This window comes from Salmo trutta, chromosome 12 (assembly GCF_901001165.1).
Source record: "Salmo trutta chromosome 12, fSalTru1.1, whole genome shotgun sequence".
Taxonomy (NCBI): Eukaryota; Metazoa; Chordata; class Actinopteri; order Salmoniformes; family Salmonidae; genus Salmo; species Salmo trutta.
The window spans coordinates 2896518-2921413 of NC_042968.1; the positions used below are offsets into that span (position 1 = coordinate 2896518).

Genomic DNA, 24896 nt, shown 5'->3' on the forward strand with positions numbered 1-24896 from the left:
TTCAGTGTCTGACAGTATACAGTATTGACACCTCAAGTGAGAATCGAATTGGGTGTCGCTATTCCCTTTATAGTCCACTACTTTTGACCAAGGCGGGCCCTGGTCAAAAGTAGTGGACTATAAGGAATACGGGTGCCATTTCGGACGCACCCATATTCAGTTTAAGGCCAATTAGCAAATGATTGGATGGAAGACGTGTGATGCCACTTCTTTTCATGTGAAATGTGACAAATGGACACTTTAGTGCAGGAGAAGGGTATTTAAAGCCTCTACATTGAAGTCTGTCCACAATACTACCATACTGTACCCTCCCTATGGTTGAATGCTAAGGTTTTGCCAATGTTGGTCTTTGGTCACAATCGCCCTTCCCAGAACCATTGGCAAAGGCACCTGGCCAGGAAAGGTTTTCAACTGTCACCGAGTGCTTATGTCAGGTTTCACACACGTCACTTATTAGAGCATTATGGAGGTTTTATAAACATCTTGATGTAATGAAGCGTTGCAGTCAGGCATATAAAAACAGCTCTGAAAAGCAATGAAAAAAAGAGCATCAAAAGTCCATGTCGGTGCGAGCAGAAAATCTAAAATAGGTCTTGGGAGGAAAGCTTTTTGGTGAGTCACCATCAAGAACACAGCGCAGGCTATTCCATTAACATTTCCGAAAGGGCAGGAAACGGCGCTACGAACTGGGCTCGAGGCGGCTTGTCAGATATTTTGGTAAGCTTCACACAAATGTAGTATTAAAAAATCCACAAGGGGAACGAATAGATGTTTAAAAACTGTCTGGGGTTGAAATGTTCAAAAGTATTTTATTTATGGCCTGAGCAGGCTTCCTGCACTTCCGAAATGTCCCTTTGGGGTTACGGGGAGGATGACGCATGTGAAACAGCTACTGGCTTCCAAAGAAAGATGCTTTTCTTCCATGCCCACATTGACCAATAGTTCTACCGCAAAGCCTGACTGGCAGGATGGCACAGGGTCAAGGGATCACTCCCATTTGCTGTACTGCAGCCGCCCAGCCCTGCTATCTCTCTCTACTCACGCATGCACTCAAGATGTATACACCTTTATAATTGTTACAATGAACTGGGGTGATCAAAAGGTAGTTGGGGGAACCTTTTTTTGTGTTCTTGGCCACACTAGTTTGTTGGCTTTAGCTAAGTGGACTTAACTGCGCTCCGCTTCATACTTTTCTTACTTTGTTCATTGTAGTTTAGTAATGATGGTTATGATAATGCTGATGACTGTTATGACAATGATGATTGATATTGAAATTACACTTTGGCTTCATGAACCCAACTAGGGGCATTAAAGGCTTCATGAACCTAACTAAAGGTCAAAACTGAGAAGTGCTGTTAACAACTGACTGATGATTTAACACTGATTGCTTTCCCACAAGTACTGTACATGTCAGGGATGGGGTCAATACCATATAAATTCCGTCAATTCAGGAAGTAAGTTCACATTCCAATTTGCTTACTTCCTGAATGACTGAATTGAAATTGAACTGATCCCAACCCTGCTACCCCATTTGACCATGACACTTTCAAATTCACTGTCAGTCATGAGCTGACTGAAAGTTTTAGATATGTTATCTAACGGACAGTTTTAGTACTAAGATATCATTAAAAGCACAATCTACAACCCATCACTGTTAAAACAAATCTATCTCTGCTGTTATCTTATTTGTTTACGAATTTAACCCTTTTTATCCATTTAGAACACATTTGTAATGCTTATTAACCTCTAATCAAGCAAGCCAATTAATTAAAATATACTATAAATGGTTCATTTTCCAATATGTATTACATTTTTTATTTAAAACTTGAATTCACCAGAAAGTCCCCATTGAGGTCAAAAGACCAATAACTCCATTAGCTACTTCAAACACTACATGTGGCAGCCCATGTGTGCTTGGAGAAGGGAGAGAGGAAGGGAGGGAGGGAAGGAGAGACAGAGGTAACAGTGTCGGAGCACGAGAGACCCGAGACTCACCTGCTTGAACGATTGGTTAGTGAGCAGCTCCTGCCCAGGTAGTCGGAGAGTGCAGAGAGAGAGCGAGAGACCAAAATCGAAACACATGCAAAGGTTAGCACTTCAAGCCAGCAAAGAAAGGCAAAACCACAGTAGCTAGCTATAGAGCAACTAGAGACTACACCACTACATACTAGAATGCAAAAGTGCAGATGTCTCTGGAGGGGCTTGCTTCATCGAAAGTCTTCAAGGGCTTGTTTCATCACTACTGGTGGCGATGAATTTATAAAAGGTTTTGGGAAACAACCCATCAAAAAATGATATTGGTGGATAAAATGACCAATTAAAAGTCGATAAAGGAAGACTAGTCATATATAACCATTGGAATACCATCAAACGGAATACAGCACTTGTCAATGTAGGACGAGAACATTGGTTACTTGTATAAATAAATATCATTCATGAATCACTTTCACTACCGTCCTCAAGTGAGTCATTAATCACAGCTGACCCTTTATAAGAACAACAAGTGCAAAGGAATTGGCAGTCGAAAGACCTCTTGATTAAACCAATAAAACATGTTTTTTTAAATGTTACACAAACTATGGTAACACCTCCATATGGGCCATTTTATGACCCTCTTACTAAGTCTGTGGGTAAAACATTGTTTAATAAACTATTGATATTAGGCTTACCAGCGAATTACTGATTAATCCATCTTGCATACAAACCCAATTGGGAGATTTGAAGATAATTAGGACCTACCATTGATATCACTGGATTAGTTAGCCTTAATTCGCTTAAGTACACCGGTACAGACTTAAAATGGGTGTGTGTACATGATTAAATCATTGCTAAGTACATTAGCTTCAAAAACATGTATAGGCATAGTTAGTCACAATAGCTAACTAGCAGCTAAGGTTTTTAGGTTAAATGCGGAAGACACATTTCAGTTGAATGCATTCAGTTGTACAACTGACTAGGTATCCTCCTTTTCCGTTCCCTTATAGTATAAGGGCTTATACGCAAATACTGTAGCGCAGTGTCCCCTAATCACCCTATTTCAAGGTCTTGACAGAAATATAAGTCTTTGGTTAAGTGTGGGGTGTGGTAAGTCCTTATGACAGTGACGATATTGACTGGTTCCTTTGTTTTAGCCTACTCCATGGCTGCGTCCCAAATAGCACCCTATTCCATACAGAGTGCATTACTTTTGACTAGGGCTATTATGATGATCATATTACTGCCACACCGGCAGTCACAAGTCATGACTGCAGTCAAATTCCACATCATCGTTGAGTCATAGTAACTAGGCTTCTCCAAAAGTGCGCTCTGTTGCCATTGATAGTAATTAGTGGCCTACCAAACTTGCTAACGGCCAGTCGCTAATGGCCTGATATTCAGCGCTAGATTGTCCCTCTAATCATTGACATCAATGCAAATGCCATCGAAAATCAAATCAAACACTTCATGAGAGCCCTGGTATTCAGGGTGAAATTGGATCACCTGTTACGTAGCGAGATCCAGCTCCTCATTGCTGCTTGATGCATAGAATTAAAAAAGTGTTCCTATAAGCCTATGTTGCAGCAACATTTCTAAAGTCTATGCTATGCAATTGCATGAGAAAACTGAGTTTTGATGGTCTCTATTAAAAAAAGTTACAAGTTTCCTAATATTAAGCACATTGCTTCGCTTTACCCAATCAGACTGAGCAACAAAACATTTTTTTTATTATTTTTCCTGCACCTATAGAATGTATCTAAATACAAACGGCACCGGCACCCAAAATGAGTCAAGCACTGGCCTAAAGATGCATACACCATCAAATAACACATTTTATTTGGCAGATGCCATTCAGGACACTCAAGGATATCTTGCATTACATCTAGTACTGAACATAAAATCAATTTCATTTAGGCCTATGTAATGAATTTGAATTACCGTAATTTCCGGACTATTAAGCGCACCTGAATATAAGCCGCACCCACTGAATTTAAAAAAAAAATATTATTTTGAACATAAATAAGCCGCACATGTCTATAAGCCGCAGGTGCCTACCGGTACATTGAAACAAATTAACTTTACACAGGCTTTAACGAAACACGGCTTGTAACAAAAATAAATAGGCTTTAACGAAACACGGCTTGTAACAAAAATAAATAGGCTTTAACGAAACACGGCTTGTAACAAAAAATAAAACATTTGCAGTAAGCTTTAGTTGTCTTTTTGCACTGAGTCAATTCCTCACGCTGCTGTTTCCAACGTCTTATCATCGACTCATTAAGACCAAGCTCCCGTGCAGCAGCTCCATTTCCTTTTCCAACAGCCAGATCAATCGCCTTCAACTTGAAAGCTGCATCATATGCATTTCTCCGTGTCTTTGCCATGATGAGGGTGACAAAATGACTACCCTAATCAGAATGATGGGAAGTTTGAGAGCGCTCGATTTAATCTAAACAGTAAACAAAAAAGTTGTTTGACCTTAACCCGTTCGGCAATTTCATTGGTCTAATGAAAGCTTCATGCCGGCAAAAAACTGAGCACGTCACAGAATGTGTTTTTTTGTAGAAAAAAAAATAGAAAGTGGGAAAAATCCATATATTAGCCGCGTCATTGTTTAAGCTGCGAGGTTCAAAGCCTGGGGAAAAAGTTGCGGCTAATAGTCCGGAATTTACGGTATGCTTGATTATTTACCGGGAAAAAACACATTTTCTCCTATAGAGCTCCATTTTTATGGAATGGTCTGCCTATCCATGTGAGAGACACAGACTCGGTCTCAACCTTTAAGACTTTATTGAAGACTCATTTCAATAGAGTCACATCATGCAGCCTTAGAATGTATTAGAAATCAAAACATACAGCATAGCCTAAGGTTTGTATCAAAACTAAAGTTGCATAAATAACTTTAAATTAAGCATATAGGAGGACCTGTTTCAAATGATCACTTTGTTAAATGCTCAACACAGTATGTTTGCACTCATAGCCAGTTAAGTTATTTTATATAGGTCTAGGCTCCGAATAAATAGACTCCAATTAAGCCCTCTTGTTGTTTGTAAAGTCAAATTAAAATGAAGATTATTGTTGAAATGAATTTCTCGACTGGTGTAGGCGGAAATCGTTTGGGGAAAAATATCCTTTCTATTTTAATCAGCTATGTTCAATTGTATTCTTATTACTATAAATTAATAAAAGATTATACCACTGGAATTATAAACAAATCTTGTCTGCTAAATGAACCAGTGTAGCCCACACCCACATGGCATAGCCAGATCAAGGCCTAACATAAGGACGACTCAGAATATGTTATTCTATTCTTCTGAAATAGGCTACACTTTCTTCATATCATAGTTTCTTTAGAGCTGCCTAAAACAAATAATGGATTTATTGTGATTGTATAGGCTATATTAAATGGATTTATTACACTTTTTATAATGTAGCCCTAGATGTTCCAAAGGTTCGAATCAGTGGCTTGTAGGCCCAGAGATACTTAATATGTCTATGTTAATTAACAGCCAATTAACGTAAGATCGGCACTTATTTGCATGACAGTTACCAGCTGACTAAATTTCATGACCACCACAGTCCTACTTTTGATCAGAGGTCAATGGGCCCTGGTCAAAAGTAGTGGATTATATAGGGAATTGGGTGCCATTTGGGGTGCTGCTCATGAGCCCGTGAAGAACCTTGCCTGCCCCCTACCAAATGCACTGAAGACACTACTGCACGCTCCAGCTCTTTGACATTCACACAATCAGCCATTTAGGAGGGAACAGCACCTAAGGTTAGCATAAAGCCGTGAGTAAGCCAGACTCATGGCTTTGGGACTAAGGTCCTCTTCAAAACCACTCAAACACACACACATGCGCCCGTACACACACACACGCACACATACATTCTGTCTCACATAGACACGCACATGCACGCACACCAAGATATCAAGGCTCAATGCATTACTTCAAACACAATCAATCCCTTTCTGCCACTGCAACCACACAGTGCATGTCTATATATTTTACATACACTACAAACATGTACGCACACAGACACATATCAATCCCCACGATATTTGACAGTTTATGTGACAACGCCCCACTAACTAAAAATGCTGTTTTACTTATCCAAGCGTCCATACTTGCTGTCTCTGATAGGCCGAGAACATCTTTTCGATGTCCTTGAGGTCGAGGATCTTGAAGGCTCTCAGGTCATCGACGTCGTGCCAGATGGTGCCAGTGATCTTGTTCTGCAGGGTACACAAGCGGGACATAGGGTGGCCATAAATTGAGGGTGGATTACAAACTCTGAAGTTTCCTGCAGGTACAGATCTAGGATCAGCTTCCCCTCCCACTGATCCTCAACTTAATAATTAGTGGGGGAAATGTTAAATTGACCCAAGATCACCGTCTAGGGGCAACTTCACCCTACACCAGATTATAAACGGTAATAATCGAGGATTGGGGGGGGGCACTGCATGTGCTGTGTGCCAGAGATTATTGCAGACAAATGTAAGTGTAAGAATGTTAGCAATTATACAATGTAATAAATGATGTCCTAACTAATAGTTAGCCCCAGAACAGTCTACTACATAGGCCTACTATTTTTCTAATTAGCTAGCAAGTTAGCAATGTTAGTCATTTCGGGCAAATTTTAATCCTGCATTATCTTTTGAGAAGTGTAACTAGGTCAAAATAAACTTTTTATTTCAACTAATTTAAACATTTTGTCAACTTAATAGTTTTCCCATCTCAAGAGGTTCAATAAAAATGACTATATTAAGTACCAATTAAGTGCCAAAAAGAGTAACAGGGTTGACCGTGACATGGTTGACAATTTCTTCTTAAATCAGCCATAAATCCCCTTGTGACCAGTAATGAAGCTTGCTGTGTGCAACAGGGATTGGCAATTGAATGCAAGCTTCACCAAAAAAATGAAACTTAAACATTTTTAGCCTATTTATGAGTAACAGGGTTGAAGTGTTATGGTTGACTCGCTCAGTTTTCCACCACAAAACAACAGATAATGGCCAAAAAGAGTAGAACCGGCTTACCTGTTTTACTCTATGATTTCACTATTAGATGTTCAATATTTGTTTTGAAACAAATATTGATAAAGGAACAGTTTCACCATATTAAAACGAGAGTTCAGTTCACGTAACAGGGTTGACCTTAAAATAAGAGAGATATCTAAATAAATCCTTAATCACATTAAATAAATAATAGTCTTCAGAAATGACTTTGTCAAAGCAACAAAATAACTAGGGTTTTACAATGATGGTGAAACTTGGTTAAAATCTTCAGAGAAATGACACAGGGTTGATGGAGGGTATGTCAAAATGCAGAATCTTGGCACTTTAGCAAGCCTCAACTCACATAAAAAATATGATTAATTGAATTATCTATGTGGTCCATATTAAAGGGCACTTCATTTAATATAACAGGCTTTAAAAATTCAATATTGGGATGCAAAAGACACTCATTTCGTGGAATGACCCATGTAACAAATTATGTACTTACTAAAAGTTAACCCAGGGCAGAATAGAGTCTACTGCATATTCTCTGTCCTGAGAAACTCAATTCAACAAAATGGGCTCCAATCAGCGCATAGTGAAATGCTAGCACAGTGCTCTGTTGCAATATACGTTCATTAATCACCAACGTAAGGACTTAGTTGGAATGCTAACAACCTCTTCATAGTCTAAATTGCACACCTACTCATTCCAGGGTTTTTCTTTATTTTTACTATTTTACACATTGTAGAATAATAGTGAAAAAAAAAATCTTAAATAAATCTAAATATATTTTATATTTGAGATTCTTCAAAGTAGCCACCCTTTGCCTTGATGACAGCTTTGCGCTTAGTGGGACAATCATTTGTTTTTCAACAGGACAATAACCCAAAACACTTCCAGGCTGTGTAAGGGCTATTTGACCAAGAAGGAGAGTAATGGAGTGCTGCATCAGATGACCTGGCCTCCACAATCACCCGTCATCAACCCAATTGAGATGGTTTGGGATGAGTTGGACCACAGAGTGAAGGGAAAGCAGCCAACATGTGCTTAGCATATGTGGGAACTCCTTCAAGACTGTTGGAAAAGCATTCCAGGTGAAGCTGGTTGAGAGAATGCCAAGAGTGTGCAAAGCTGTCATCAAGGCAAAGGGTGGCTACTTTGAAGAAAAACACTTTTGGTTACTACATGATTCCATTTGTGTTATTTCATAGTTTTGATGTCTTCACTAGTATACTACAATGTAGAAAATAGTAAAAATAAAGAAAAACCCTTGAATGAGTAGGCGTTTCCAAACTTTTGACTGGTACTGTACATTAACACAAATATATTTATATTAAATGTTGCCCAAGAAGTGGTTATTTCAGTGAAATCAGACAACAGACCAGTACACTTTACCTCGCCCAGCTTGGCCCAGTTGAAGGATTTGAGCGGGTGCGAGGGCTGCGGGATAGACTTGGAGCGCATGGTAGCAGTAGTACCAAATCCAGGTGGGCCCAGAGGAGGTGGGATTCCAGAGAAGATGGGTGGAGCTCCAGGAGGAGGAGGAGGGCCTCCAGGTGGAGGAGGGGGAGGAGGAGGGCAGCTGAATGGCAGAGGGGGAGGGGGCGGAGGGAAGCCTCCGGTCATGGGGGGAGGGGGGAGGGGGCCACCAGGGGGCGGAGGAGGGAAAGGTACGCTGTCACCCTATTGGTGGAAAGAAAGACAAAATGACGGGATGTTTACTAGTTAGAAATAAGAAAATCAAACAATCTATTAAATACTTTTATTTACCCTTTCTTAATATGTGTAAAAATATGTATACTGTTGAAACTGTATTGCTAGCAATGGGACAATAAAGATTTTCTGAATCTCAATCTTTAACTACAATTTGCCAACCCTAAGGCTACAGACATACAGAGATTTTGCATCTAATAATGAAAACTTTTCAATGGAAGTTATTTGTTGGATGATGGACAGCTGAAATTATTGTCCGTCAAAAAATACACATAATATGTCCGCCTCTGCGAGTTTGCATCTTGTCCCAAAATAATTGACTTGAGACTTGACTTTTGATGGACTAAAACAGACAATAATGACTGCATATACGATTTCATCCGTCTCTGTGTGGACACAGCCTAAAACAGTGGGACAAGAAGAGACATTGTGACAGCATGCTTACTGCTATGTCACTGATGCGCGAGTGCAGGTCGAGCACTTGGTCCCGCGCTGACCTCAACTCCACTCCCTCTCTCTGTAGTTTGTCCTTCATCTTGTTGAGGGTCTTCATCATGTCCTCCTTCTCCTGCGTCTTGGTATCACATTCCCTCTCTTTCCGCTCCATCTTGGCCATTAGCTCTGCGTGGTCTAAAAGAGCACATGGTGTAGAAGATGTCATTGCTGTTCAAATTGTTGTATATTCTCAAATTCGCACACACAAGCACTCGGACTTGCAAACACACAAACAGAAACACACACACTACACCCACACACGGTAGACACAGAGTAGACATTCACAAGCAAACAGAAAGACACATGCAGACACAAATACACACACACGGCTCTCTGCATCTCTGGCCAAAGGCATAAAACAATTCCATAGATGCACTTCTGCACTATGGCCAGCATATGGCGATGTTTCAAACAAGTAGAGCTAGAAGATCCCGTTTTACCTTTCCTGAACTTCTCTGCTTGGTCTCTCCATTGCTTAACCTCATTTTCATTGACCAACCTGTGAGGAAAGACAAACAACATGGCTCTTAACCTGATCAAAGTCTATTTGGTAACAGGGCTCGATGGTCCATGCCAAATCGAGCCAAACGGTCAATTCAATACATGGATTGGAGGAAAATGGGCCATTTCAAATCAAATCAAATGTTATTTGTCACATACACATGGTTAGCAGATGTTAATGCGAGTGTAGTGAAATGCTTGTGCTTCTAGTTCCGACAGCGCAGTAATATCTAACAAGTAATCTAACAAATTCACAACAACTACCTTATACACACAAATGTAAAGGGATGTAATATGAATATGTACATATACATATATGGATGAGCGATGGCCATGCGACATAGGCAAGATGCAATAGATGGTATGAAATAGAGTATATACATATCAGATGAGTAATGTAGGACATGTAAACATTATTAAAGTGGTATTATTTAAATTCACTAGTGATACTTTTATTAAATTCATTTATTAAAGTGGACAGTGATTTGGGTCAGCAGCAGCCTCTCAATGTTAGTGATGGCTGTTTAACAGTCTGATGGCGTTGAGATAGAAGCTGTTTTTCAGTCTTTCGGTCCCAGCTTTGATGCACCTGTACTGACCTCGCCTTCTGGATGATAATGGGGTGAACAGGCAGTGGCTCGGGTGGTTGTTGTCCTTGATGATCTTTTAGCCTTCCTGTGACATCGGGTGCTGTGTGTGTCCTGGAGGGCAGGTAGTTTGCCCCCGGTGAAGCATTGTGCAAACTGCAATACCCTCTGGAGAGCCTTGCGTTTGAGGGCGGTGCAGTTGCCGTACCAGGCAGTGATACAGCCTGACAGGATGCTCTCGATTGTGCATCTGTAAAAGTTTGTAAGCCACATTTCTTCAGCCTCCTGAGATTGAAGAGGCATTGTTGCACCTTCTTCACCACGCTGTCTGTGTGGGTGGACCATTTCAGTTTGTCCGTGATGTGTACACCGAGGAACTTAAAAGTTTCCACCTTCTCCACTACTGTCCTGTCGATGTGGACAGGGGGGTGCCCCCTCTGCTGTTTCCTGAAGTCCACAATCATCTCCTTTGTTTTGTTGATGTTGAGTGACAGGTTGGTTTCCTGACACCACACTCCGAGAGCCCTCACCTCCTCCCTGTAGGTTGTTTTGTCATTGTTGGTAATCAAGCCTACTACTGTTGTGTCGTCTGCAAACTTGATGATTGAGTTGGAGGCGTGCATGGCCACGCAGTCGTGGGTGAACAGGGAGTACAGGAGGGGGCTGAGCACGCACCCTTGTGGGGACCCAGTGTTGAGGATCAGCGAAGTGGGGATGTTGTTTCCTACCTTCACCACCTGGGGCGGCCCGTCAAAAAGTCCAGGACCCAATTGCACAGGGCGGGGTTGAGACCCAGGGCCTTAAGCTTAATGATGAGCTTGGAGGGTACTATGGTGTTGAATGCTGAGCTGTAGTCAATGAACAGCATTCTTACATAGGTATTCCTCTTGTCCAGATGGGATAGGGCAGTGTGCAGGCGATTGCATCGTCTGTGGATCTGTTGGGGTGGTATGCAAACTGAAGTGGGTCTAGAGGGGCAGGTAAGGTGGAGGTGATATGATCCTTGACTAGTCTCGCAAAGCACTTCATGATGACAGAAGTGAGTGCTACGGGGCGATAGTCATTTAGTTCAGTTATCTTTGCCTTCTTTGGTACAGGAACAATGGTGGCCATCTTGAAGCATGTGGGGACAGCAGACTGGGATAGGGAGTGATTGAATGTCCATAAACACACCAGCCAGCTGGTCTGCACATGCTCTGAGGATGCGTCTAGGGACGCCGTCTGGGCCAGCAGCCTTGCGAGGGTTAACACGTTTAAATGTCTTACTCACGTTGGCCACGGAGAAGGAGAGGCGGGGCCCGCAGTCCTTGTTAGCATCGGTGGCACTGTATTATCCTCAAAGCGGGCAAAGAAGGTGTTTAGCTTGTCTGGAAGCAAAACGTCGGTGTCCGTGACGAGGCTGGTTTTCTTTTTGTAGCCCGTAATTGCCTGTAGGCTGTGCCACATACCCCTCATGTCTGGGCCATTGAATTGCGACTCCATTTTGTCCCTATACCGACATTACGCTTGTTTGATTGCCTTGCGGAGGGAATAACTACACCGTTAATATTCAGCCATTTTCCCCAAATTCTTTCTGTGGTTGAATCCGCTGGTTCGCGCTTTCAGCTTCGTGCGAATACCGCCATCTATCCACGGTTTCTGGGTGGGGTAGGTTTTAATCGTCACAGTGGGTAGAACATCTCCAATGCACTTCCTAATAAACTCACTCACCGAGTCAGCATATAAATCAATGTTTTATCTGACTTGAAGCGAGGCGACCATCTCTGTTGGCACCATCTTGCGAACAATTGGTAATGAGTGCAATTTCGATTCATTGGCTTTGCTGACTGGGTTGAAATGTAATTGATCCAACTTCGCATAGCACATCGTCATTAATACGTAATCAAGGCTATAAGGCTGTATTGTTATTTTCATATTTATAGACGTTGTTCCCAAATTAAGTTTTTCAATGCTATACATTATACCGGGTTAGAGTTTAAGGCCTGTATTTAAAAAACACCTTAGAGTAGGAGTGCTGATCTAGGATTAGGTTTCCCCTGTCCATATCAACTTCTTTATGGCAAACTAGAAGGCAAAACTGATCCTACATCAGCACTCCTACTCCGAGACTCTTTATGAATACGGGTCCTGATATCAATATGTTACAATAGGTACAGTGGTACAGCATGTTTGATAGTGGGCGAAAGTGTGAGATTGGATATGGAAGCTATGAGAGAGACTAACAAATTGTAAAGATGATCAATGGAAGCGCCATTATTTGCGAGAACTCAACACACCACACTAGATGTGTTAGTTAAAAAAAACAGTTTTGCGGAGTGTTCATTTCTGTCAGTGCAGGCGAGCGGTCAGAGCCGTCCTCACAGCGACTACAAATGATTAACGACTTTGTCTTTATTTGTTTTCAGACTGTCTATTCCTGAGATTCTGCGCACGAGACAAACCCTTAGTTGCCATCAACAACAATGGGTCCAACGGCTCCGACGCTTAACCGTACTGTACTCTTTCGACAGTTGACTATAACTTAGTTAACTTCTACTCTCTTCCTCTCAACTTCTACTCTTTTCCAAGCACAATTTACTCTAAGAGGATTTATATGGAAACAAAACAAGCCTGCCATTAATGTATACATAATTAAATATTTCAACTGTTTAATGGAGGCACAATTGGTGGACATGTGTCCAAACTTGCCCAGTTTGCTACTGGAAAGAATCCCGCCTAAGTGTACTGATTATACAAACAACGGTCAGTGAAAGTCAATTGAGTGGCTAGCATTGGCCAAGGTTCCCTCCCGATGCTTTGTGGTGCGTTCATAGAGAAGACTAAACAAATTAATCATTGCTCTTAGCTTGTTTTAAAAATTACATAGAGATGGGGGGGAGGGTGTACAGTATGACTATGAGGAGACATGGGAGGAAGAGAGGGAGGGAGAGAAAGGAGATAGAGATGGAGAGAGGGAAAGAGACAGAACTTGGACATTTCAACCTACATGTACAAATTACCTCAACTAACCTGTACCCCCGCACACTGACTCGGTACCGGTACCCCCTGTATATAGCCTCGTTATTGTTATTTTATTGTGTTACTTTTTATAAATGTTTTACTTTAGTTTATGTGGTAAATATTTTCTTAACTCTGCTTGAACTGCACTGTTGTTTAAGGGCTTGCAAGTAAGCATTTCACAGTAAGGTCTACACTTGTTGTAATCGGCGCATGTGACAAATAAAGTTTGATTTGATACACAAGGAAGGAGTCCTGAATTATGTCTTTTAACACTGTGTACATTATTACAGCGCAAAGCAGGGAATATGGGTTCAGATGCCTATGTTTTACAATTCCCCAACCTCAAAAAGAAACATGTCTACAACAATTCAAAAGGGAATCTCTCCCAGAACCAATGTAAATATTCCCCTTGATGACATATCTAAAAATGTTTTTCAGCTCAAATGATCACTCTGGTAACACTTTACTTAATAAAGCATCCAGGTATAATGCCTTACAATGCAATTCTAATGTATTGTAAGACTTTTTATGAGTATGATGCCTTTACAATGTCTTATAATCGTCTCATAATGATCCAGACAAAATAACAGCCAGTTTGAAACAATTGAGAATTGTATGCAGAGAGAGTGTAACGGTAACTACAGACGCTGGGAGATGGGAAGCAAGTACAGGGTGAGGAATTAATAATAAATAGACATGAAATTAACAAGAACTGAACAAGAGAAACAAAACAACATCAATGCAGACACAGGAATGAAACTGAGGAAGTAACAGATATAGGGGAGGCAATCAATGACGTGATGGAGTCCAGGTGAGTCCAATGAAGCGCTGGTGCGTGTAACAATGGTGTGCGTAATGATGAGCAGCCTGGCAACCTTGAGCACCAGAGAGGGGGAGCGGGAGCAGACGTGACAGAGAGACATACCATATAATAAGTATTGTTATAAGTAGGGCCCTGTGTTTTGGTTAATCATGTCACATGACCTGGATTTTAACCTTTTCCAGAATTGAGAATTAGACCAAAAATTAAAGCAATTATCTGAGGATGGTACTGGAACATCTGACAAAAAGAAAAGGGGAGAGTTTGATGAAAAAGCTTTATATAAAAGTTAAAATCCAGGTCATGTGACATGATTAACCAAAACACAGGGCTTTAGTTATAAGACATTATAAAGGCTCATACTGTACATGCTCATAACAAGTTATACCGAGATGCTTCTTGTAAAGTGTTACAATTATTATTTTCTCCCCTTCTTTATCTGAACAAACAACTGCTTCAATGTAACATGGTCGACTGGGCTGGGAATCGTAGAGTCGTTCGGCTAATACGATTACAGCAATTCCTTTTGATCTCGCTTCTGCTTTCATGACAATTCACCTCACTGAGTGAGGCAGGTACCGTGCAATCCCACAACCCCCTGCTGCCACCCCACCTCCCCATTCTGACCAATCACTTTCCCTGAATCCTCGCTCAGGCCCAGCTTATGGCTGCAGTCCAATTTTCTATACATTGTCCGTGAAGGGTGCACTTGCTCACTCCCCCTTGTGGATATGATAGCATTAGATTGGTGTATGTTAAGGCTAGAGGGTGTCTTCACCATATTTCCTATATCAGTCCATTCTGTTTAAATCCATAAGGGGGAGTGAAGGGCTGCAGACTGAGAATAAAGGTAGGGAATTGTACCGTAGCCCATGTCGAATTTCCAGTTAAAATCCTGTCTAGTTTTGTGAACAAAAGATGCCCCACCCCTTTCTCTTCACTCTCTTTGAACTCTGGTAAGCAAACAGTGGGCTATTTCAGTATTTTTGTGTGTTCCCACCAAGCTTGAAACATTGTGTCATAACAGCAGCTGTCGATGTCAAGGAAGTCTTTGATCAGCACAAGATGTAATGCCAAAAGGATGCTTCCATGTGTCTCTTGAATTTCCTTCTCGTTTCAGTCAGGTTCTATATACAGCTCTAGCAACAAAGATATAATATCTCATAATAGCTATATATATCAACATTTTATCAACAGAGTTGCTTGAAAACATGAAGAGACATGATCATAAGCAACATTGTGTGTGCCAACATCAGGGCATGTTTTTGGTTGTGTCCATGAGTATGAGTGAGAGTGTGTATCTATGTTTGTATCTGTCGGTGTGTCACAAATCATGTGAGGCCAGGTTACTCACATGCGAATTATATTTTTGACACTGAAGTTGTCTAGGGGCGCTATGTCCGGGTCCTCCCCCTTCTCATCTTGCAGGACTATCTGCTGCAGGATCCGGTCTAGGAGCTGCCAATGCTGCAGACTGCCCCCTCCGCGTTTGTCTGGAAAACACCAAACAGAGTTAATAAACACCACATACTTCTAAGGTCACACACACTGATGAAGAAAGGTTAGCTCCTTGGAGGACAAGCAGAAGGACTTCAACGATCAATGTTAAGATTTTAGCCTCACTACTCTCATCAATACAGAAGTGAAGATTTTCTTCAAGAACAACTGGTGTGTTTTGTAAGAGGGGGTATAAATGGCTCCATGGATTCATGGTTTTGAGTAGTGGCAGAAACATTGACCAACTTGTGAGGCAGCTATCATTATCAACCAGCCTTCGCAGTGTTGACTAGAGTCAATCCTTTTTATCAGTTAAGGTACACTGTCTTCACACCTCTGGAGATTTATTCTTGACCACTGTGAGGCAGATGTAATAGTGATGAACCAGGCTTTGAGGCAGATGTAATAGTGACCAGCCTGGGAGGCTGATGTAACAGTTAGAGGCCGACCGATAAATTGGTTGACCGATATTATTGTCCGACATTAGCCTTTCACAGAAAAATTCAGAGATAAAGCTCAGATATTATATACATACAGTATAAAGTATTCATCCCCCTTGGCGTTTTTCCTATTTTGTTGCATTACAACCTATAATTTAAATGGATTTTATTTGGATTTCATGTAATGGACATAAACAAAATACTCAAAATTGGTGAAGTGAAATTAAAAAAATAACTTGTTAAAAAAATTAAAAATAAATAGAAAACAAAGTTTATTTGTCAAGTGCGCCAAATAGAACAGGTGTAGACATTACAGTGAAATGCTTATTTCCCTCATTAAAATGCAAATCATTTTATAACATTTTTGACATGCGTTTTTCTGGATTTTTTTGTTGTTATTCTGTCTCTCACTGTTCAAATAAACCTACCATTAAAATTATAAACTAATCATTTCTTTGTCAGTGGGAAAACGTACAAAACCAGCAGGGGATCAAATACTTTTTTCCCTCACTGTATACACCTGTTCTGAAAGGCCCCAGAGTCTGCAACACTATTAAGCATGGGGTACCACCAAGCAAGTGGCACCATGAAGACCAAGGTGCTCTCCAAACAGGTCAGGGACAAAGTTGTGGAGAAGAACAGATCAGGGTTGGGTTATAAAATAATATCTGAAACTTTGAACATCCCACAGAGCACCATCAAATCCATAAAAAAAAATGAAAAGAATATGGCACCACAACAAACCTGCCAAGAGAGGGCCGCCCACCAAAACTCACGGACCAGGCATGGAGGGCATTAAATTAGAGAGGCAACAAAGAGACCAAAGATAACCCTGAAGGAGCTGCAAAGCTCCACAGTGGAGAATGGAGTATCTGTCCATAGGACCACTTTAAGCCGTACACTCCACAGAGCTGGGCTTTACAGAAGTGTCCAGAAAAAAAGCCATTGCTTAAAGAAAAAAAAATAAGCAAACACGTTTGGTGCTCGCCAAAAGGCATGTGGGAGACTCCCCAAACATATGGAAGAAGACACTCTGGTCAGATGAGACTAAAATTGAGCTTTTTAGCCATAAAGGAAAATGCTATGTCTGGCGCAAACTCAACACCTCTCATCACTCCGAGAACACCATCCACACAGTGAAGCATGGTGGTGGCAGCATCATGCTGTGGGGATGTTTTTCATCGGCAGGGACTGGGAAAATGGTCAGAATTGAAGGAATGATGGATGGCACTAAATACAGGGAAATTCTTGAAAGAAACCTGTTTGAGTCTTCCAGAGATTTGAGACTGGGACGGAGGTTCGCCTGCCAGCAGGACAATGACCCTAAGCATACTGCTAAAGCAACACTTGAGTGGTTTAAGGGGAAACATTTTAATGTCTTGGAATGGCCTAGTCAAAGCCTAGACCTCCATCCAATTGAGAATCTGTGGTATGACTTAAAGATTGCTGTACACCAGCGGAACCCATCCAACTTGAACAAGCTGGAGCAGTTTTGTCTTGAAGAATGGGCAAAAATCCCAGTGGCTAGATGTGCCAAGCTTATAGAGACATACCCCAAGATACTTGCAGCTGTAATTGCTGCAAAAGGTAGCACTACAAAGTATTGACTTTGGGGGGGAGGTGAATAGTTATGCACGCTCAAGTTGTAATTTTTTTTGTCTTATTTCTTGTTTGTTCAACAAGAAAACATATTTTGCATCTTCAAAGTGGTAGGCATGTTGTGTAAATCAAATGATACAACCCCCCCAAAAATCTATTTTAATTCCAGGTTGTAAGGTAAGAAAATAGGAAAAATGCCAAGGGGGTGAATACTTTCGCAAGCCACTGTAGAATAAACAAATATGTCTGCTCATTTGCTCTCATTTTTTAAAAATGTTTAATGATTGCCTGTAGAAGGCGCTCTACGAGTCGCTCATTGAACATCATTCAGCCCTAGGTCACAAAGTTAGAGAAAGTAGGCATGATGGTGACAGTGAATAGTGTATTTTAATAAGTAAACAATCAAAAGTACACTTCACCAAGCAAGCAGCCCTTAGGGATATCCTACGAAGCAAGCTATATCTACAAAGGGTTTTGTAAAATTAACCAGCTTCAGTTAGCTTCACATTCCAGCTAAGGCTTCATCCATACTATGGCAGCGGACATTGTTCATCCGCCTGCTGCAAAATCTAGCAGGCTTGTAACTACGTGAGCATGTCGCACATGGCTAGTCAAAAGCCTAACAATGCTGAAATATCAATCCATGGGCGAGTCAGTGCCACATTTTCATTTGTGCCGAAATCAAAATGGAATTAAAGTTATCTTGCAAAATCAGCAGGCTATGTGAAATAGGCTTTTAGAACTGCAGTGTTTATTTTATTATTTATCGTTAATGGTGTCTTCGGTGTGCTTATTTACATTTACATTTTATCAATGCACAAGCACTTTTTTTCACTCCTATCAATATTATAATTTGTATTAAGTCATACAAAAGTGTTACATTGCGTGAAGTTTAAAATGCTAATTGCTAAATTAAATGTAATTTAAATAAACCATTGCTAAATTTGTAAAACAAATCAGTCATCTTCCTCAAATGAAAATGGGCTTGATGACACAATCTTTGCGAGAGGGATGAAATCTGATTTCATTGGTCCTCAACTCTATCATTTCATTCGGGTAAGTGGAGTTAGCTATGAGTTAATCTGCCAAGGAGAAGGTTAGTTCTGAAGGATTCTTTGCCATAGAAATGTACCTGGCTAAAAGGTGAACCACTTTTGAATGACCAAAGTTACCTTGCTAACTCCTAAAACCTGCTTCGTAGGATATACCCTCTGTCCTCATCATATTCTGACTTAATGTTAGCTGGCTAGCTATCCAGCAAGGTAGTTATCTTAGCTAGCTAGCTAGCAATCTGTGCAACTTATGTGCTAACACAAGACTGGTGCCAAAGTGAATAATCATCCTTGATACAAAAATAACACTGTACTGCCTGGGCCTATTACAGTGCCTTCAGAAAGTTTTCAAAAGTATCCTTGACTTAATCCACATTTTGTTGTGTTACAACCGGATCTCAACATGGATTAAATAGATTTTTGTCCTCACCTATCTACACACAATACCGCATAATAAGTAAAAACATGTCTTTTTTTACAGCTGCGTCTTTTTGGATCTCTAAGAGCTTTCCACATCTGGATTGTACATTATTTGTCCAATAATCTTAAAACATTTCTTCAAGCTGTCAAGTTGATTGTTGATCATTGCCAAACAGACATTTTCAAGTATTGCCATAGATTTCCAAACTGATTTAAGTTAAAACAGTAACTAGGCCACTCAGGAACATTCAATGTCATCTTGGTAATCAAGTCCAGTGTAGATTTGGCCTGTTGTTTTATGTTATTGTCCTGCTGAAAGGTGAATTTGTCTCCCAATTACTGGTAGAAAAGAGACTGAATTAGGTTTTCCTCTAGGATTTTGCCTGTGCTGATAGCTGTATTACGATTATTTTGATCATAAAAAACTCCCTAGTCCTTGCTGATGACAAGCATACCCATTACATGATCCAGCCACCACCATGCTTGAAAATATGAAGAGTGGTACTCAGTAATGTGTTGTGTTTGCCCCAAACATAACACTTTGCATTCAGGACAAAAACGGCATTTCTTTGTCAAATCTTTTGCAGAATTACTTAAGTGCCTTGTTGCAAACAAGATGCATGTTTTTGGAATATTTTTATTCTGTACAAGCTTCCTTCTTTTCACTCTCTCAATTAGGTTAGTATTGTGGAGTAACAACAATATTGTTGGTCCATCCTCAGTTCTCATATCACAACCATTCAAATCAGCAACTGTTTTAAAATCACCATTGACTCATGGTGAAATCTCTGAGCAGTGTCCTTCTCCAGCAAATGAGTTAGGAAGGACGCCTGTATCTTTGTGATTACTGAGTGTATTGATACACCACCCAAAGCCTCAATAATAACTTCACCATCCTCAAAGGGATATAGTCAGCATCTACTTTTTATTTTTATTTTTTTAACATATCTACCAATCGGTGCCCTTCTTTGCGAGCCATTGAAAAAACAGCCTGTGAGGCAGATGTTATAGTGATGGACCAGTGTAGGAGACAGATAGTCAGTGTGTATGTGCACTGCAAAGAGAAATTGATGATACATTTATTGTGGGGGCTGTCTTGTTAGACTTCAGTGCAGCTTTTGACATTATTGATCATAGTCTACTGCTGTAAAAACGTATGTGTTATGGCTTTACACCCCCTGCTATAATGTGGATAATGAATTACTTGTCTATTAGAACACAGAGGGTGTTCTTTAATGGAAGCCTATCAAATATAATCTAGTTAGAATCAGGAATTCCCCAGGGTAGCTGTTTAGGCCCCTTGCTTTTTTCAATTTTTACTAACGACATGCCACTGACTAAGTAAAGCCAGAGTTTCTATGTATGCAGATGACTCAACACCATACATGTCAGCTACTACAGTGACTGAAATGACTGCAACACTCAACAAAGAGCTGCAGTTAGTTTCAGAGTGGGTGGCAAGGAATAAGTTAGCCCTAAATATTTTTTAAACTAAAAGCATTATATTCGGAACAAAACACTCACTAAACCCTAAACTTCAACCAAATCTTGTAATAAATAATGTGGAAATTGAGCAAGTTGAGATGACTGCTTGGAGAAACACTAGATTGTAAACTGTCATGGTCAAAACATATTGATGCAGTAGTAGCTAAGATGGGGAGAAGTCTGTCTATAATAAAGCGATGCTCTGCCTTCTTAACATCACTATCAACAAGGCAGGTCCTACAGGCCCTAGTTTTGTTGCACCTTGACTACTGTTCAGTCGTGTGGTCAGGTGCCACAAAAAAAGGAAAAATACAATTGGCTCAGAACAGGGCAGCACGGCTGGCCCTTGGATGTACACAGAGAGCTAATATTAATAATATGCATGTCAATCTCTCCTGGCTGAAAGTGGAGGAGAGATTGACTTAATCACTACTTCTATTTATGAGAGGTAATGACATGTTGAATGCACCGAGCTGTCTGTCTAAACTACTGGCACACAGCTCGGACACCCATGCATACCCCACAAGACATGCAACAAGAGGTCTCTTCACAGTCCCCAAGTCCAGAACAGACTATGGGAGGCACACAGTACTACATAGAGCCATGACTACATGGAACTCTATTCCACATCAAGTAACTGACGCAAGCAGTAAAATTAGATTTAAAAAACAGATTTAAAAAACACCCAACACAAACATTGGCACAGACACATGCATACACACACGATAACATACGCAGTATACATACACATGGATTTAGTAATGTAGATATGTGGTTGTGGTGGAGTAGGGGCGTAAGCGCACCCAGTGTGTTGTGAAATCTGTGAATGTATTGTAATGTTTTAAGATTGTATAAACTGCCTTAATTTTGCAGGACCCCAGGAAGGGAATCCATAATAAATACAAATACAACAATTCAGTTTGACATGTCATGTAAACTGCCATAGTGTATTTGTGAAATAGAAACCGTGAATAAATATACCTCACCAGCCCGTGAGGCAGATTTAATAGTGATGGATGTACTCACAGGGCATCTGGAGGCAGTGCTGGAGGATAGAGAGCAGGTAAGGATAGGCATCTGTGTGGTTCAACTTCTTCTTGATCAACTCAAACATCTGGCCAGCGCTCTTAGTGTCCACGTGGGTCTGTTGAATGAAAAGTAAAACCTACAATCATTAGGAATCTTCAATACAAGCACTGGATGACCCAAGTTCGACATTCATAGATTGAGAAAATTACAATAAAGACACTTGAGCTTTACATGAGCCTAACGTAGAAGAGAACCTGTTCTAGGTTGCATATTAATACCAGTGCTCGGTTTGACAATACTTTTGATTTCAGTTCAATAAAACAATGTGGGCTTAATTATACAATATATTGATGTCAATGGGGATGGTAAAACAGGCACTCACCAGGTCAAAACGCTTGGCAAGTTCCAAGTCATCCTCATTCCTTACCATCTCAAAGAAGTTCAAATGCCTGGAAATATGACACAGGCATGAAAAGGACAATAAGCTTGAGTGAGTCATTCCATCTCTGTCTGTAAATCTTACGAGCTGGATGCCAGCTTTGAATCTAACAACCTTACTGTAGGGACTAAGATGCTTTCTAAGATGCTTGGTGGTCATTTTGTCCCATGCCTCACCTGTCCAGAATGGCATTATCGTGCCCTCTGAGCTTGTCAATCACGGGCTGGATCCCCAACATCAGGAACTCGTACCTAAGGTGTAGGCGGAACTCCAGGTTGTCCTGAAGATTGAAGTACAGGGTATCAAACACAGCTGATGACAACAACAGCAACACTGAATCATTCAGGCATACAGTAAATTGATCTTGGACTTTTAATTAGCTTCATCAGTTGTTTATGTATGTAGGCTACTGTGTCTCTGCACTATTGTAATACAAGAATAAACTTGACTTACAGTGCATTCGGAATGTATTTAGACCCCTTGACTTTTTCGAAAATTGTTTCTTTACAGCCTTATTCTAAAGTGGATAACATTTCTTTTGTCCCTCATCAATCTACATACAATACCCCATAATGACAAAGCAAAAACAGGTTAAAAATAAAAACTGAAATATCACATTTACATAAGTATTCAGACCCTTTACTCAATACTTTGTAGAAGCACCTTTGGCAGCGATTACAGACTCAAGTCTTCTTGGGTATGATGCTACAATCTTGGCACACCTGTATTTGGGGAATTTCTCTCATTCTTCTCTGCAGATCCTCTCAAGCTCTGTCAGGTTGGATGTGGAGTGTTGCGACACAGCAATTTCAGGTCTCTCAAGAGATGTTCAATCGGGTTCAAGTCCGGGCTCTGGCTGGGCCACTCAAGGACATTAAGAGAACTGTCCCGAAGCCAATCCTGTGTTGTCTTGGCTGTGTGCTTAGGGTTGTTGTCCTGTTGCAAGGTGAACCATTGCTCCAGTCTGTGGTCCTGAGCACTCTAGAGCGGGGATCTCTCTGTACTTTGCTCTGTTCATCTTTGCCTCGATCCTGACTTGTTTCTCATGGTCTGAGAGTCCTTTAGGTGCCTTTTGGCAAACTCTTTTGGCAAACTCCAAGCAGACTGTCACGTGCCTTTTACCCGTCATGTGCCTTTTGGTTTCATCTTGTTTCACATGGTCTGAGAGTCTTTAGGGGCCTTTTGGCAAACTCCAAGTGGGCAGCAGGTAGCCTAGTGGTTAGAGCGTTGGACTAGTAACCGAAAGGTTGCAAGATCGAATCCCTGAGCTGACAAGGAAAAAAAAATCTGTCGTTCTGCCCCTGAACAAGGCAGTTAACCCACTCGGGTTCTTGGTCACCTCCCTGACCAAGACACTTCTTGCTCAGCCAGCTCTAGGAAGAGTCTTGGTGTGTCCTTGGGGACCTTCAATGTTGCAGAAATGTTTTGATACACTTCCCCAGATCTGTGCCTCGACAGAATCCTGTCTCAGCACTCTACAGACAATTCCTTCGCCCTCATGGCTTAGTTTTTGCTCTGACATGCACTGTCAACTGTGGGACCTTAAATAGACAGGTTTGTGCCTTTCCAAATAATGTCCAATCAATTGAATTTACCACAGGTGAACTCCAATGAAGTTGCAGAAACATCTCAAGAATGATTAATGGATGCACCTGGGCTCAATTTCGAGTCTCATAGCAAAGGGTCTGAATACTTATGTAAATAAGGTATTTCTGTATATTCCTTTTTTATACATTTGAAAAAATGTCGAAAAGCCTGATTTCGCTTAGTCACTATGGGGTGTTGCGTGTAGATTGCTGAGGATTTTTTTTTATTGAATCCATTTTAGAATAACGCTGTAACGTAGCAAAATGTGGAAAAAGTCAAGGGGCCTGAATACTTTCCGAAGGCACTGTACAGCTGGAATCCTTAATGATGAAACAGTCATGTCCATTTGCAATATTTCAACAACAAAGAAGTTACTGCAAACAACACTGTTTTTTCCCGCTCGGACATCATTGCACGCGCGATAGAAGAGCACAATATGTACTGCAATTTAATTTACCATGCTAATACTTTTTTTACTAAATTACGCTCCTCAACTTGCCAACCAAAAATAAAAACAGTGGTGGGGCGGCCAGTGACGATGTTTCCCCCTACTCTAGACTCCATCATTAAGATGTATTCTTGACATATTCTGACTGATTGACAAGGGACCAAGGTCATCCCAATTTCAACCACGAACAATGATGTTGCCTCTATCACTCAAATCTAATGTATTTCTAAGGGTGTGTGCAGTCAAATTATTGGATGATATCTTGGTAGAACTGTTTAAATGTGACTCTTTCTGCCATGAATCATCCAATAGAAAGTAGATCTAGCTGTGGGTGTGACAGGGGGGTTAAAGAGTAACATGGCGATCCTGACTGACCTCCCCAGCCCCAGCATTGAGCACAGCGTTGATAAAGGACATGATGGCTGTCTTCAGGTTGACCTCGTCTCTGTAGCGCCCCGTACTTCTGTCTAGCTCATTCAGTAACGTCTGAATGGGTTACAGGGACAGTTCTCAGTTAGGTGCATGAGTTGAATGGACAATTATTCAGTTATATTCATTAAAATACATAAACAACTCAGGGCTCCCGAGTGGTGCAGCGGTCTAAGACACAGCTTCTCACTGCTAGAGGCGTCACTACAGACCCAGGTTCGATTCCCGGCTGTATAACAACCGGCCATGATTGGGAGTCCCATAGGGCGGCGCACAATTGGCCCAGCGTCGTCCGGGTTCGCCAGAGTAGGCCTTCATTGTAAATAAGAATTTGATCTTGACTAGTTAAATAAAGGTTAAATAAAATAAATAAATA

General features: G+C 40.9%; 1 protein-coding gene across 5 annotated transcripts in view; it reads right to left on the reverse strand.

Annotated features, from left to right (window-relative positions):
- Nucleotides 1-24896, reverse strand: part of daam2 (dishevelled associated activator of morphogenesis 2) — a 240386-nt gene that overhangs the window by 20172 nt on the left and 195318 nt on the right. For 4 of the 5 annotated variants that reach the window (XM_029766845.1, XM_029766846.1, XM_029766849.1 and 1 more), the window contains 10 exons: nucleotides 24467-24577; nucleotides 22233-22336; nucleotides 22000-22066; nucleotides 21615-21732; nucleotides 15450-15588; nucleotides 9628-9686; nucleotides 9138-9322; nucleotides 8375-8662; nucleotides 6107-6214; nucleotides 1996-2025 (listed from right to left, as the gene is read on the reverse strand). In XM_029766845.1, the coding sequence (XP_029622705.1) occupies nucleotides 1996-2025; nucleotides 6107-6214; nucleotides 8375-8662; nucleotides 9138-9322; nucleotides 9628-9686; nucleotides 15450-15588; nucleotides 21615-21732; nucleotides 22000-22066; nucleotides 22233-22336; nucleotides 24467-24577 (1209 nt within the window). The remainder of the gene's footprint in view (nucleotides 1-1995; nucleotides 2026-6106; nucleotides 6215-8374; nucleotides 8663-9137; nucleotides 9323-9627; nucleotides 9687-15449; nucleotides 15589-21614; nucleotides 21733-21999; nucleotides 22067-22232; nucleotides 22337-24466; nucleotides 24578-24896) is intronic. The other variant, XM_029766848.1, reaches the window with a different exon arrangement.